The sequence below is a fragment of the Micrasema longulum genome, unplaced genomic scaffold (assembly GCF_059751315.1).
Source record: "Micrasema longulum isolate JH-2025_06_02 unplaced genomic scaffold, ASM5975131v1 h1tg000418l, whole genome shotgun sequence".
NCBI classification, from domain to species: Eukaryota; Metazoa; Arthropoda; class Insecta; order Trichoptera; family Brachycentridae; genus Micrasema; species Micrasema longulum.
Window position 1 is genome coordinate 615,454 of NW_028277618.1, and position 17,371 is coordinate 632,824.

A 17,371-nucleotide genomic window follows, 5' to 3' on the forward strand; every position below is an offset into this window, starting at 1 on the left:
ACTTATCTGGGTTTTTTTCAGTTTGAATTAAGTTTAGTTTGTATTGAATTCAGGATAAGTGTGATATGAATTGAAGAGATGAACTTAAAATTATATTAAAAATTAATTTTGCAAATTTTTTAACCAAAATTATAATCTATCGACTCCCAATCTAATAAAATTTGTTCTCATTTATATATTTTAAAACAATTTTGTTAAAATATTGAGAAATTAGTAAAATTACGAAAAACGAGCGTATGGACACACTTACCCTTGTTTCACGTTAAGTATAACTTATATAAAATTTCTTTAGTACTACTGACTACAATAAATATGAAAATTGATTTTTATTAAAAATGAAGCACTATTCAAAATTCTTTCGTTTTTCTTTTGAAATAAGGCTCGATTTTAAAAAACATATTGAAATTTATTTTCTAGGGGTTTACTAGCAAAACTATGACTAATGAAGCATTTGCGGCCTACATAAATGCCACCCATTGACGAAGTTATTTAAATTACCTTGTGTTCTTTGTAACAAGATGGCGTTTTAAAAAAAATTATATTTTGAAACTTTGGAAGATTAGTTACACTTACCCTGATCCACTATTAATCAAATTTAGTAAAATTATTCCGAATAATGTTATTTTCGTGCCCTGGCGGATGAAAAATAAAGGTTTGTGTGTTTTCAAACACTCTAATTCCCATCAACAATTACACCTTATTTAACGCATATGGTGTCCATGCGGGCCCCATTGCGGAATCATCTCCAATTCACTGCTAAAGATGATTCAACAGTCCTTTTTTTTATTTGAATTGAATTTGAATGAGATATTTTTTGAATTTGTGAATTTAAAGAGCTGAAACCTTTATTTATGCGGGTGAGATTCATCTGATTGAATTATTTCACCTACATATTAGGCAACGCCTGAAAATGAGTTTTTTTTTATTTCTATACTTCTTCATGGACCAGGTGGATTTATCAACAATATTTTGAGATTGTCCAAATTTTTCTTTAAATTCACAAACATCAACAGTTGAAAGAATTTAAGAAATATAGATGTTCAAATATGCGCAGAACGGTGAATGTTACACAGCGTGTAAAGTGGCCACTTAAACCAGCCAATGACAGGTCATAAGCCCTGTAGATGCCAAGACTTTTATATAACCTTCTCTAAATTGTTCTTCATGTCTGTTGTAATAAGTTGTTTTTGATATCTATCGTATTCTTTCAGTATTGAAATGTATTCCTACACACAGGCCGTGCCTTTGGGGGATTTTTTGTGTTAATGTAATGGTTTTATTTTTGTATTTGTAACCTATTGTAAAATGCAAAGAAAAAATTATAATTAATAAAAAAAAAATTAAGGATTTAAAAAAATACAAATATGAAAGATCTTAGAACTCACGACAGCAGCTTTCGGCTGAGCCGTAGTTTCGGCCAATTTTTGGACGAAACTGAAACCGCGGCCAATACTCGTTTTACTGACCGAAACTTTTTCCTCTGTTTATTCCCCTTTCCCATTGAAGACTAGATCACCCATTGATGTTAATTAATTCATAGACATTTCTTCGTCTATTTTAGCCTGTATTTTATTTTTTCTCGCATGCATTTTAAAACTTAAATTATATAAATAACACCTTCTATTTTATTTGTTGGTTAGAAGATATAGCCATTTGACAATAAGCCTGTTAATGTACAAATTTGTGTGTACAAAAAAAATACATAGAATAAATAACATAGACCCAGAATCCTAAACGAGTGCGTTCGACTCGACGGTTATTTTCAGGTGAAAGTCTCGAAAAGGAGATCGAGCGGCGATAAGTTTGCTTCGTAGTGTTGTGGTTGGTGCTTTTTTATACCATGCTTGAGGGGCAAGAATCGATTTCTGGTAAGGTTGTTATGAATTGTTAAAAGTTTGGTTTATACCGATATATTTCATTGTCCCCAGAGTTGTAAAAATACCGTAGTCTACCAAATCGCTCAGTAGTTGGTAATCTACCGTTTCCTACCGCAGTTTTGGTAGCTTATTTTTTAGCTAAAAAATATGAAATATTTTAATAAAATTAATACTTGTTTACTATGATTTTATTATTCATGTTTTATTTTGAGCCCCTTGTCGTATCTTAAGTAGTTAGTTAATTAATAATTTCATATTTGGTGACAGCATGAAACTTATTAACGGAAATTTTACGTCAGAAGGGCGATTTTTTTTATTTATTAAACAGTGCCCCATAGACTGAAATGAGGCAGTGCGCTGTGGACGAAAATAATGAAATATTACTGATAAAGTGATTAAACGGCCATTTAAAAAAAATGTCTTCTATGAAAACTATAGAAAAATACCGTATTCTAATTATTCGGTTTCTTACACAGATATAGTTTATACTAGCTGACCCGACATACGTTGTCCTGCCTGAACGTTGGCTTGCCTTGGAAAAATACTTTTTATTGATAAGTAGGTACCTAGGTACTTGCTTGTGATTAAATTCCAAAACTAAAAATCGTTCATATTCAAATATTAAATTTAAGTAGGTACTTGTTTATGGTTGAATTCCAAAACATAAAATAAATATTTTTTCAAATATAGCATTATTTTTGCAAACGTCATACTGCGGTCGTCTCACCAAAAAAGGGGTGTACTTAAGTAGGAATACGATTTTTGAAAACGTATTAAAATCAATATTATTTTAGTGTTACCAAAAATGAAATAAAAAGAAATAAATGGGTATAAATTTTAAGGAATTTAAGGAAATTGAGATCCACAACAAACAAATGATGTTTGTAAACATTCAAAAACGAACTTTTTTTATACACAAAAAACAACATCTTTCCATTTTTCGCAAATGTATTCTCCTCAAATGCAACCCTGGTAATCGATGAATAAAACATTTATGCTCCTAAGTTCTTTTTTATATATTCGATTAAAGATTTTAATATCTAGAAACACGCACAGCGCAAAGAACTATATTTCTGTGAAAACCGCACGTAAATCGGTTAAGCCGTTTAGGAGGAGTACGGTGACATCACACGTACAGAGAAATTATATATTTAAAGATTAGTTTATTAGCAGGCCATGTAATTCAATATTACTAATCAAGTGTATATACAGGCATTTTATTAAGAAAAACGTTTTCTACCAAAACTACCGAAAACTACTGTATTCTACCGTATTATACGGTAGAATACGTTTCTTACAGTAAACTACCAATGGTATACTACCGGCCTTACATCTCTTCCCTAGACGCATCCTACTTCAGTTCATAACTTTAAAGACAGCTCTTACATTTTTTTCCATTATAAATAGTAAAACAACTACAATTTTCTAAGCGTTTGCAGAAAAAAATATTAAAAAAATAGTTTTCAAAACCTTACGCCTTATGGACAAATTTTACTTTGCGTTAGCTTCTTCGCTTCGGTGAATTCTCACATATTCTCTCCATTCATGTAGGTATATGAAGTCCATAAATTTTAATATTTAGTTGCACGAATTATAAATAAAAAATTAATTAATTAATTCCAATATAAAACAATGGCCTGATTAAGAATGCCATACATTGAAAAGAACACCGATCAAAGAGGAATCTTGGCGGTTATCCATTACGATCAAAACAAACGTCAAGACCGCTTGTCAACACTGAAGGCGCTATGGGCGAAGGGGCGGCGCTACGATAGGGGAGGAGTTTAATTCTATACACCCTTCTCTGTTACTCCTCGGCGGGCGTCACCCTCGCACTTACAGGCGCCGGGCCCACGAGTTCCGCCTACAGCAGGCCCACAGACCCGCCGGTAAAATCAACAGTCATTCCCCAACTTCCTAACCCGTCGGTTGTGTGTCATTATCCTGGGCGTTGCTTGTACCATGCGTTCATAAGTCCGTTCCCATAAAATCGTACAAACGTTTACAAGGTGCGGATAATTCGAATCGGACAGTCGTGATTCTCAATCGGTTTTTTATGGTTATGCTGCAGATTTGACACGCTCATATGTTGTTATCAAACGTTCAGGAAAGCGGCTCCAAGATGTTAGTGCCGGCAGACATGCTGTCGGCTCAAACGAAACTAGTTTATCAGATGAACAAATATTGTTCCGAAAGAGTGCACAGCAGAAAGGTGCAGATCAGCAAAACTATACACGAGGTGTGTAGAGTTGTCCAAGACGTCTTAAAAGAAGTAGAGCTTCAAGAACCCAGGTTCATTTCGTCTCTGACAGATTACAATGGACGATTTGATGGTCTGGAGGTTATTTCCCCGAACGAATTCGAAATCGTCATATATCTCAATCAAATGGGGGTCTTGAACTTTGTGGACGATGGAAGCCTTCCCGGGTGCGCCGTGCTGAAGTTGAGCGACGGCAGGAAGCGATCCATGTCCCTCTGGGTCGAGTTTATCACGGCGTCGGGATACCTCTCCGCGAGGAAGATCAGATCTCGCTTCCAAACTCTCGTCGCCCAAGCCTGCGACAAGTGTTCGTACAGAGACTGCGTCAAGATGATCGCGGAGACAACTGAAGTAAAATTAAGGATAAGAGAAAGGTATATTGTGCAGATAACGCCGGCGTTTAAGTGCGCGGGGCTCTGGCCGAGATCGGCAGCGCACTGGCCGGCACCGGCTGCTCCGTGGCCGCATCCGACGATCGTCGCGGAAGTCAAGACCGAAGGGTTCGATCTACTGTCCAAAGAGTGCATCGCGCTGCAAGGGAAAAATTCAGCGATGGAAGGCGACGCCTGGGCGCTGAACTTCTTCGAAGCGGAAAACAGACTACTCCAAGGAGGCTGCAGAAGAAAGTGCCTCAGCATCTTGAAAACAATTAGAGATCGTCATCTGGATCTTCCAGGAAATCCTGTCACGTGTTACCACATGAAGACTCTGCTGCTGTACGAGTGTGAGAAGCACCCCAGAGAACCAGAATGGGATGAGGGTGCCATCGGAGACAGAATCAATGGAATATTCCTCCAGCTCATCTCTTGTTTACAGTGCAGACGGTGTCCACATTACTTCTTGCCTAACTTGGATTTGTTCAAAGGCAAGTCACCCAGCGCTCTGGAGAACGCAGCCAAGCAAGTGTGGCGGTTGACGAGAGAGATGCTGACGAACTCTCGTTCATTCGAAAAACTGTGATAAGCATGAGAACCTCGTGAAACATAGACTGAGTAGTCGGAATATAAATATCCTAGTGTTTTATGTTATATAATGTGACTAGAATCATGGTCGATTGTTGTGTTGTGATAGGTTGTAACGCGGTGTCCCGACGAGGATCGCCGTTCTGTGAATGTGTAAATCTTCGTTTGTGTAAATAAATTATCGAAAGGTCCTGGCGAATTGTACAAAGAATGATGGCAACTTTTGAAGTGGTGTAACCGTACTTAATAATTTTACAATACTCATTAATAATATAGGTAAAACCATTAAATTAGTTACATTTTCAATATCAAAACCAGACACTGCAAAATACGTTAATAGCTTCGAGCAGATCAAAATGATCAAATGAAAAATATTTTTTGTGAACCGTTGATTATATTTTGTTTGAAGATTTTAGATTCCTGTTATTGTTTTTCTTTTTTAACCCAATCATTAAAAGTTTAATCCCGCAATAAACATACAAAATATTATGCGACAGACATTAGATTGTAAGTAAGAGTTATTAAGTTCTCAAAGTGATTCCTATTAATATATATTTTTATAAATAAATTCGAAATGTACAGACTTGTATTTATTAAAATTATAAATAAATCCAAATTCGTTAAATATACTCATGCTATTATTATTTACTATGATAACCCAATAATACATTTTTCTAATATGCCTTTAGATAATCACAAAGACACTTAGATAGTTCAAGTCATTAAAGAGATATGCGTGTAATACCTATACTGTTGATTTTATGAAACTATGATTTAAAAAAAAATATTAATCAAAATAAAACACGTGTAAAGCTGCTAATTTAAAAATAATTCATTAATTTAAAACAAAGAAAAATGACACCAGTTTTCTACGTACAATTGGCGTAAAATATAATGTAGGTATTTATTACGAGGAGGTTCGCCAATGCGAGCTTTTTGAAAATTGTATATTCGTAAAGTTCATGTGTTTCCGGTTGAAAATTGAGTTTAAATCTGACCAGTATATTCATATATGTAAAAAACATCACCTATTGCCTCTGCAAAAACTTCGTGAAATAGCGGATATAATTTATTTACTTAAAATTGCCTCTGGTTCAATTGACTGTCCTGAACTACTTTGCAAACTTTCTATCAATGTTCCTTCCAAAGTTTTAAGAAATAACCCTCTTCTTCACATACCTCTTTTTTCATCTAATTATTGGCAAAATTCATATTTATAGCGAACTTTTAATAATTTTAATGTAGTAAATAAATCATTTAACATAGATTTATTTGCAAATAATCTTAATGACGTACGGCGTTTGCTTACGAAATAACTCGTAGTATTTTTTCTTTATTTTTAAATTTACATTTAATTACTTGTGAAAACCTGTACTTGTGAAAATCTGTAATCGGCTTATTTGTTATTTGTTTTGTTATATAAATATGAAATAATTATAGCTGTTGGTTATCCAAATAAATAAAATAAACAAATAAAGTAATCAATTACAAATTTGAAAACCATTAATTTATTTTAAACAAAGAAAAACAGCCGCAGTTTTGTACGTTCATAAGTTGGCGTCAAAAATAATGTATGTGTTATAAGGAAGTTTTTTGAAAATTTACATTATTTCTCCACGTAGCTAAGCAATTTTTCCCCGATTTTTTCCAATGCACGTGGAAAATTCTTTAAATAAATTTACGATCCGCCTAATTCTTTTAATCTGATATTTTAAAGCCCTCAGAAGGTTTTTAAATTGTAAATAAAAAAATGTGTAAGAATTATAAAAATAAATACGATTGGGCCTCTTAGCCTGTTGTGGTGCAAAAATAAAATAAAACAAAACAAAAAAAGCATGACTTGAATATAAAATGGCTAAATGACCTAAAATGAAATTATTCTACCATTTTCAACATGTCGTAGGTAATAGCAAAAGCGATCAGTATAAGGAATTTCAGTGTTTTTTTTTATTTGTGGAAAGACTATTTAACTAAGCAAAAAAATATATTTTATTAATTTTTATAAATCAAATTATCAGCGCTATGATTTAAAAAATTACGTATTTCTGAAATAACTCCGAGTGTGACATTAGAGGTTCTATACAGCTTATTCTCGGTCAGTTCTGCCAATCGGTTCGTTGACGGTAAGCAAACCGGAAATCTTTCACAGCTCTCTTATCATTGGTTGATTCATTTGAACTTGTAACGTTCAGTGTAGTCCGATTTAATTAAAATATTTTTTCGTACATTTTCAAGAAACTTTTCCGAACAATTTGATGTTCTAATTTTTACCGCGCGCAAGAAAACATGTTTTGTATACAATTTCCCGTAGGGCTGAAGTCCCCCATTCATTATAAAGTTTATAAAACTATTTATATTCAAATATTTGACGCTGTGTTTTAATAAAAATCATACATTAAATTGATTTTACAAGAAGCGGTGCCATAACCAATTAATTAATATAATTTATTAGACGCTTAGGGTTATTTTAAAATTATGTGAAATTTAAAAAAAAAAATCGTATGTTTCAATTCCCTAGGCTTTAGTTATTTTTTTCTTAAAATCACATACCTACCAACCGTATTATTTTTATTCATTTATTAACAAATAATTTTATTTAGATATATCGAGACACAAGTTCTATGTTAAGTTAGGTTGAATTAATATATGAAAGTCAAAGGTATAAAATACAATTTAATATAAATAATTAAATACAAATAATTAATAAATATAAAAACAAACAACACGGGCTATTTCTTTGTTTTGGCTATGGGAAAAACTTTTTAATACGAATTCTCGGCTCAATTTTTTTTGCTCCTTTTTTAGAATATTGTGAAATAATCTACCCTGTAATGTCAGATACTCCCCTTCATTGTTACATTTAAATCACGATTGAAATGTCACTATCTGACATATATTTAAAGTTTCCCTTTCAATCCCCACTTCTTGATTTCTGCTTATTTATTTTATTTAAATACACTTTATATTTTATTTAATTACACGGCAAGTTTGAGTAAAGGGCTAGAGATGAAGATTTCCAAGACTAAATGTATGGTTATTCGGAAAAAGCCACAAACTTCCCCAGTGACTTTAAAACTTGGAGCGCAGTTTATTGAGCAAGTTCATCAATATAGATATTTAGGATGCTGGCTGAATGATAAATGGGATCACTCGCAAGATATCAAAGTCAGAATAGAGGTGGCGCGAGACTGCTTTTTCAGGATGCGTGACCTTCTTTGCAGTAGAGACTTTAATTTAGACCTCCGAATGCGCATTACTCGATGTTACGTCTTCTCAGTACTTTTTTTCAAAACACTTCAAAAAAGATCGAAGCCTTTGAAATGTGGTGCTACAGGAGGATATTAAAAATCTCCTGGGTGGATAGAGTCCGAAACGATGATGTTCTCCGACGGATGGAAAAGGATAAAGAGGTACTGAAGACCATAAAGAAAAGAAAACTTGAGTACTTTGGGCGTGTGATGAGAGGCGAAAAATATAAGATTTTACAAGTTATTCTACAAGGAAGGATTGAAGGGAGACGCAATGCAGATAGAAGGCGCATCTCTTGGCTTAAGAACTTGCGCGACTGGTTCCATTGCAGCACTCAGTCCTTGTTCAGGGCAGCTGCCAATAAAGTAAGAATCGCAATGATGATTTCCAACCTCCATCGGGGAGAGGAACCGTAAGAAGGAGAAGAAGTAATAAAATAATTTCATATTTTCCATGTGTGTTCCTAAATTTTACTGTTTAGGTACGTAGGAGAAAAATAAATTAAAACAAAATGCTCGCCATCATACATATAAAAATACATATCGGTATAAAGTTATTAAAAAAATTCAATTGACAAAATAAAATAAAATATTTAAAAAATGTAAATATGTTTAACAATTCTTTAAACACGATAGCCAGTACTGAAATTGAAATAGTCTACAATTTCCTGAATCAAATTTTGGTAATTAACGTATTACAACAGAGATGAAGAACATTTAAGGTAATATAGAAGTCTAGGCATCTACAGGGCTTATGACCTGTCATTGGCTGGTTTAAGTGGCCACTTTACACACTGTGGAACATTCACCATTCTGCCCATATTTTAACATCTATATTCCTTCAATTCTTTCATCTGTTGATGTTTGTGAAGTTAAAGAGGTGAAACCTTTATTTACGCGGGTGAGATTCATCTAATTGAATTATTTCACCTACATACTAAGCAACGCCTGAAAATTTTATTTTTTAATTTCTATACTTCTTCATGGACCAGGTGAATTTATCAACAATGTTTTGAGTTTGTCCAAATTTTTGTAGACAAGGACTGGATTGAACTACCTGGGGAGCTGTTAACATTAACATATTACAACAGAGGTGATTTTTTTTACAGAATTTCCATATAATCCAAAACACATAATTCCATTACAATGCTATTATAAAATTATTGAGCAGTTTGGTAAAGAATTTACGTTTTTTAAATGTAAATTTTAAATGATATTAATTTATTTTCGATTATATGTAAGTACGTTTTATCGGCCTCGTGGTGTAATGGTCAGCGCGTTTGCCTGCCATGCAATATATCTCGGATTCGATTACCGACATGGTCGAGATGAAATAATTATTTTAAAGGGTGTTTTCACACCACAATATTTCATAGTCCCTGGACTGGTACCCGAAGCGTAAGACTGATCACCTTACCTGCGTGTGGCAAAAAAAGATCAAGGTATGCTGCGATTGGTGTACCAATGCAGTGCCCTATGCACCATTATGTGCGGAAAGGGAATGATGATGATGAACATCCACTACTTTTACATTTTTTGGTTTAAAGTTTCAAATATGTTTACTATTTAATAAAAAAAAAAATTCAATTTTTCTACTTCATAAAAAAATAACCATTTTATTTGGTTTTGTTGAGTTTTTTTATTTTTTTCTTCTTAACGCTATTTTTTATTTTTTTAATGCATCAAAAACAAAATAAATAGATATCATTTATGTTCATTATTTTATATGTACAATATTATATCTGAACTCATTTATTCGTATCTTAATTAAAAACACTGTCTGAGCACCCGATGACAAACTATTGTTTATTATAAATTTTATATTTAAAGCACTAACTTTGTGGTTTTAATTAAAAAAATAAAATAATAAACAATATTTCTTTTAGTCCACTCCTGTCTAGTTTTAAGCGTATCAATCTCAAATTACGTTTCCCATCCTTACAAGACAAAGAGACTTGATTAATTAGTTTCATACGAAGCACAATATAATTCATAAGTTAAGTATACCTTGAAAAAGATGTTGCATAGCTTCGAAACAGGTCGGTTGAAAATTTAAAAAAAAGTTAAAAGACAAACAAAAATATAAATAATAAGAGTAAATAAATAACCCATGTGGTGCCAGAGCAAGCAGATTAAAAAATTCTTCATTTATTTTCATTATTATATTACTAGTTTTTACCCGCGGTTATTATTTCGTTTTGTCGTTACGGGACATAGAGTAGCTTTTATCGATTGCCGGTCCTCCAACTATCGCTATGAAAAAAATATGACAGTCAGTTAGTCTATGGCGACGTCGCATCGTTTTTCGTACCATGCTAATCCAAGACCTCAAACCTACTTATAACTATACCAGGGGTTTAATGATTTGTAGTTCCTAAGATAGAAGATTGAAGGATCTTGGACCAACATGTAAGGAGTGCCTCTGTGCGAACTTAGTTGTTCATTCTGGAACTGACAGTACACTATCGGATCTATTACTAATACGATTAAAATTATTACTAAACAATTCCCTATTCAAGTAAACATATTTCAGGCATTGAAATAAATATAATTTTCTCAAACTAAGGAGTCCACTCTCTACGTATAATTGTTTTTTATTTATTTATTTATATTTATTTAATTTTACAATACGCCCAAGGGGCATTTACAAAAAATATACAGGTAAGTACAAACATAGTGAGTAAAAATTAAAAAGATAAACAACGCTTTTTTGTATACATGTAGAAACAATAAAAAGCATACTGCCATGCAAAATAAAAAATGAAACTTTAAATAGTAAAAAAGAAAAAAAAAATGGATATAAGAAAAGTAATTGAATTAAAAAGCAAATTGTAAATAACTTGTAAAGAATTCAAACAAAAAAATAAATACATTTACATATACCTACTCAAAAGTATAAAAAAATGGTATCAACAAATTATTGTTAAAAACAAATAATAAAAATTAGTTAACAGTAAGTATATATAAGATAATAACATAATATTTGGTACACGAAAATATTTGATACATCAATTTCAGAAAAAGATAATAATAAATAATAATACACATCAAAAACAGAGAAAGAATTGTATGAAAAAGAAAGTTTTATTACGACATTAATAATTAGTTTCAAACAGTGCATTTAAGAACGTTTTAAAATTGATAATTGTCGTGTTAAAAATGTCCATTTCACAAGTAAATTTGTTGGCTAAGGAATGTAAACGCGGAATCGGAGAGTGTCGTGCGTAGTTAGTAGCTACGTATGTACTCGTAGTTGCAAACAACTCCGTACTTCTAGTGACTCGATTAGGTATTTTGAAGTTAATGAGATTCAGGAGTTCACAACAATCGAGCTCCGAATTTAAAATTTATAACTAGGAAATTATCTTAATTATATTTTTCTGTGAAATTTCTATTGAGTGACTATGCACGTCTAGGACTTCCCTTACCCTATTATACCATATGTTATTGAAGATTGAATTAAAGCGTAATCTACCATTTTTAATTTTTCTTTGGTTAAGATATTTTTCAGTCTTGAAAACATATCGAGACTCGAAATTACGAGAGACTCAAGTCTGGAATGGAATATGTGTACGAAGACGCATTTTACGAAGTGGAAACATCGTCCGTAAGTATCCGAATCAATTTAAAACAAATAAAATGCCAAATGATGTATAAGTCTCAGATAGCTACAGCATAAAAAATACATTTCTACGTTTGGTATCGTTAATAAGGCACGATAAATCATACAAAATTCATCTATTTATTGGACGGGATTGATAAATATTGCTTCCAATTAATTAGGCCAAATCTTGTGAAGATTTAATGAGTCAATTTCTGGTTATATTGGGCGGCAAACTGGCCGCAGACAAAGCTGGGGCGGCGCTTTGTGTTCTGCTTAACCCTCTAGGTGTTTAAATCACCGTAATGAACGCGGAGCCTAAAATTTACTATGGTAAAAAATCGGACTGGGAATGTGAAAACAGCAATGCGAGTAGGCGCGAGAAGGGTTAACAGCGAAACCGCTGGTTCTCCATTATATTTTTATTTCCGACTAGAAGTGTACCAGTTACAGAATCTTTCGCAAGAGATAAGTAAAGCTATCATTATTATTGGTAACTTATAGAGCGCCATTTTCATAATATAATATCTTAAAGGCGCTTTACAAAGCGATTCTAAAGATAAACTAGCGGACCCTACAGACGTTGTCCTACCCGAACGTTGGATTACCTGATATTAGCTTGGAAAAATAGTTTTAATTGATAAGTAGGTACCTAGGTATTTGTTTATGGTTGAATTACAAAACATAAAATAATTAATTTTCAAATACATAATTCTTTTACAAAATGTCAAACTCGGCTCTTTTCACCAACAGGGGTGTTATTCTGAACCACTCTCGTGGCACGAGAAAACAGTTTTTCTCGAGTATTTTGTATGTAAATACACGAGATAATGCGGCCACGAGAGCGTTTGGAATACCAGCCCTGGGGTGCACTTTATTCATGAATGCGATTTTTAAAAATGTATTGAATGTCAGTTAATATTATTTTAGTATTATCAAAAATTCAGTAAAAAGAAATAAATGGGAAGAAATAATAAGGAATGTAAGGGAAGAATCTGATTGGGATCCATAAAAAGTGAATGTTGTTTATAAACATTAAAAAACAAAGTTATTTTAAACACAAAAAAACAACATCCTTCCATTTTTTTGTACATGCATTTTCGTCGAATGCAACCCTGGTACGTCGATGAAAAAAAGATTTACGCTTCAAACTTTTTTTTTACAGATTTGACTGAAAATTTTAATATCTACGAACACACGCAGCGCAAACACCTAAATTTCGCTAAAAATCGTACGTGAATCGGTTAAGCCGATAAGGAGGAGTTCAGTGACATCACACGTACAGAAGAATTATATATATAAAGATAAATAAATTCAAATTTGAAGCTTTTACATTTGTAATTAAATTACGTAAAATAATTAATTTTGTTATCACATGCTACGGATTCATTCAAATGATTTAGAGAACAAGTGGGTTTTTAAGTTTTTTCTGAAATATCACTTCACTCTCACAGTTTCGCACCTCTGCTGGGAGAGCATTCCATGCCGTAGGGCGTGCGACCGCAAATGCGCGTTCACCAAACTAAGTGCGCTGTTTGCGTACATGTATAATAACATATTCTCTCGCTACAGCGAGATCGAACTTGGATCAGTTACGTCTGTAGACGTAGGACGCCTGTTAGGTAGTTCATCTGAAATGCGTGGTTCCCTTAGATATTAGCTATACCGAAATGGAACTTGTTCTAAATCTACCAAGTCTTTTAAAACGCAGATTTAATTCGCAACTCTGAAACAATATTATTAAATAAAAAAATTATACATCTTGTAAATTTTTGGCAATTCCTTCATGATAAGATGACCAATCTTACGTTTTAGGTACCAGTCCAGGGAATGTAAAATATTCTGGTGTAAAAACACCCTTTTAAATAAATTTCATATCAACCACGTCGGGAATTGAACCCAAAACCTCTTTCATGGTAGACAAACGCGCTGACCATTACACCACAAGGCCGACAAACATGGATTTTTAGAAGGTGATTATTACAGTTTTTCGTATGAAAGCGGCCTGGCTGTTTTAAGCAGAACATACAATAGGGAAATACCAAATACTACGAATACCGATAAAAATATAAAAGAAATGGATTTAGAAGAATTAATTGTATTTTCAAAATCAGTATGGATATGGTGAAGAAATGTTTTCATATATAAATTTAAAAAAGAAATTTTATAAAAATACGTCACTAGAAAAACGCGACATGTTTGGCATTGATAGTTGTGACGTCAAGATTCATGACGATATTCTAAAAAACTGAACGGTCAGGAACAATGTAAAAAATAAACATTAATCGGGATGTATTGGCGTGGCCAATGCAATGACCGTTTTTGCAGGAATTCAAAATTACAAATTTAAAAAAAAAATCATGCTACTAATAATGAGCAATTTTGTTTTTGTTTGACAGTATTTTATAGACCATTATTACTTCGATAATGTTTTAAAAAAAGTGATATTTCCCTGTTGACCTTCTTGAATTTGAAAACACCCATATCTATTTTTTTCAAAATTGCGGATTGAAATTGGTGGCTTTTTGCATAACTACGTTGAATTGATCAATCAACTACGTCTGTTAAATTTACAATATGATCCAAGTTGAAAAAAAAACTATTTTAATAGAAACAGAGCGTTATAAAGTTTGAGAACGATTGGGTCGTATTGGTCTTAACGGGTCCCATAAATCCCTCGTGTCAAAAGGCGCTATGATTTAGTATGTACTGAGACAATGTACGTATAGAAGTGTCGGACCATTGTGCGGAGGTGGGGCGCAAGCGCAGACATGGTAGGTAATACAAACGCATAATATTGTGGAAATGTTGCTAAAGGATTTATTGAGCGCCATTTTCGCAAATAATCAAATCAGCAATAACGTGGAATAAATGGTTGATCGGATATACATGTTTTGGCACAATTGATATAAATAAGAAGCAATATACTCGGCTCTGTATTTTTCTCATTTTCTTACCCTTATATAGGGGAAACGTGTCCAAAATGATCCCTCTAAGGGAGAATTGATGTTCAGTATGTAAAAAATGTCATTTTTTTCATAATTGACTAGTTTTGTGAAGTGTAATCATTTTTCTATCTGCCGCAATTCATCGGATTGTGTAATTATTCAACGTTTTAATTCTTCACTGATTTTAGCAAAACCCTACCTAATGATCATTTTGCCCTACCACGTGTACAAAATGATCCCTCTAAGGGAGAATTGATATTCAGTATGTAAAAAATGACATTTTTTTCATAATTGACTAGTTTTGTGAAGTGTAATCATTTTTCTATCTGCCGCAATTCATCGGATTGTGTAATTATTCAACGTTTTAATTCTTCACTGATTTTAGCAAAACCCTACCTGATGATCATTTTGCCCTACCACGTGTCCAAAATGATCCCTCTAAGGGAGAATTGATATTCAGTATGTAAAAAATGACATTTTTTTCATAATTGACTAGTTTTGTGAAGTGTAATCATTTTTCTATCTGCCGCAATTCATCGGATTGTGTAATTATTCAACGTTTTAATTCTTCACTGATTTTAGCAAAACCCTACCTGATGATCATTTTGCCCTACCACGTGTACAAAATGATCCCTCTAAGGGAGAATTGATGTTCAATATGTAAAAAATGACAATTTTTTTCATAATTGACTAGTTTTGTGAAGTGTAATCATTTTTCTATCTGCCGCAATTCATCGGATTGTGTAATTATTCAACGTTTTAATTCTTCACTGATTTTAGCAAAACCCTACCTGATGATCATTTTGCCCTACCACGTGTACAAAATGATCCCTCTAAGGGAGAATTGATGTTCAATATGTAAAAAATGACAATTTTTTTCATAATTGACTAGTTTTGTGAAGTGTAATCATTTTTCTATCTGCCGCAATTCATCGGATTGTGTAATTATTCAACGTTTTAATTCTTCACTGATTTTAGCAAAACCCTACCTGATGATCATTTTGCCCTACCACGTGTACAAAACCCTACCTGATGATCATTTTGCCCTACCACGTGTACAAAATGATCCCTCGAGGATCATTTCACAGGGTCCTCCAGGAGTTATTGTTACTAATAAAACAACTAAAATATAATTAAATTGACATATGAATAATGAAGGAGATAGGAATTATTTTATAATGTTGTTTGTGGAGTATCAAGAATGTGCTTTTTTACAACTTTACATGATGTTTAAAAATGACTTACTTTAGATAAGACAGTTGAAAATTATATTTTTTTACGCACACTCGTTCTCACCGCACGCGTCTCTGCGCCATTACTACCAAATGTTTAAAACGTTGTTATATATATATTTGTTTATAGAATTAAACAATAGATGGCATGAATAGTTTCGCTAAAATTTCAAGAGATAGTTTTACGAAAGCTATCCTTCGAATATTTTTTATCTCTTATGTTATCCATAGTGTTGAAACGGTGCTTTATCTGTTTAGTTTTTTATTGTTTACTTTTTAGCATGACACTTAACAAATTTACTATTATGTTCAATGTTTATTTTCGTAAATTTATTGTATATTTATAGGTAAAAATTTAAGTTATCAGAATTTCACTCGTCTATGCACTTTGTAGCTGCAAGACGATTAGTAATCTAGCTTTAATAGGTAAATGTTATCAACTATCAAATTTCTAAATTTAGTAAATGGGGTCAAGAATTCCAACTGTCCATGCGCTCGTAGCTGCAAGACGTGTAATCTAATTTCTATTTTTATAAATTTGTTTTTAATTTAATTTTTTATTCTTTTTATTTTTCATTTCTTGAATCGGGTTGCGGTCCTGTGGCTAGTGCCTCGGACTCACGGACCAATGGTCCGTGGTTCGAATCCCACTCTACCCCAACTTAATTTCCATTTTCTATTGGTGAGTTATTTACAACTCGTCGAAAATGGCCCTAAAAATGAAATATTTGGGTAAATCATAAGAACGCAAATATTTCTTTTTCTAAAAAAAAAAACATCACTAAAACTCTAAACTTCATGGTCAAATAAAAAATGTAAATAGGGGCTAGATTTCTTACTGTCCATGCGCTCTGTAGCTGCAAGACGTGCTAGGATATTTATTTAGCGTTTAAATTATCCAAATATATATGCCTCGAGGGATTATTTTGTACACGTTTCCCCTACAGCGAATATTGCAAAATTTCGTAGGGTAGATGTTACAAATGGTAAAAACTCTTTTGGCACAGAGACAATTCTCTTACAAAAAAATATATAATATAATGCCAGAACCGTGGATATGTTGTAAGAGACTAAAAAAGGTGACTGGTTTTCTTAGTGAAATTGGTCGCTGAAAGTCTGAAAAGTTGATGATAGCTGATACATGACCAACACATCGCGCCATAAGTATTTTGAAGATAAGTGTTTTATGAATACTTTTCTATTTTTCAACAAGTAAAATAATATTTTTTTGGCTGCCTTAGAG

The 17,371-nt window shown here is 32.8% G+C and overlaps 2 protein-coding genes across 2 annotated transcripts in view; one reads left to right on the plus strand and one right to left on the minus strand.

Annotated features, from left to right (window-relative positions):
* Positions 1 to 17,371, minus strand: part of LOC148281709 (neurobeachin-like) — a gene marked incomplete at its 5' end in the record, with an annotated part of 431,612 nt that overhangs the window by 232,898 nt on the left and 181,343 nt on the right. The gene's annotated exons all lie outside the window — the stretch shown is intronic.
* Positions 3,812 to 5,726, plus strand: LOC148281712 (protein mab-21). Its single transcript, XM_088226278.1, has one exon. It carries the CDS (start codon positions 3,964 to 3,966, stop codon positions 5,095 to 5,097), a length of 1,134 nt encoding a protein of 377 aa, XP_088082404.1. The 5' UTR covers positions 3,812 to 3,963; the 3' UTR covers positions 5,098 to 5,726.

What these genes read in the sequence shown, in the direction of transcription:
- LOC148281712 (XM_088226278.1), top strand. Translation starts at nt 3,964, where the DNA reads ATGTTGTTATCAAACGTTCAGGAAAGCGGCTCCAAGATGTTAGTGCCG.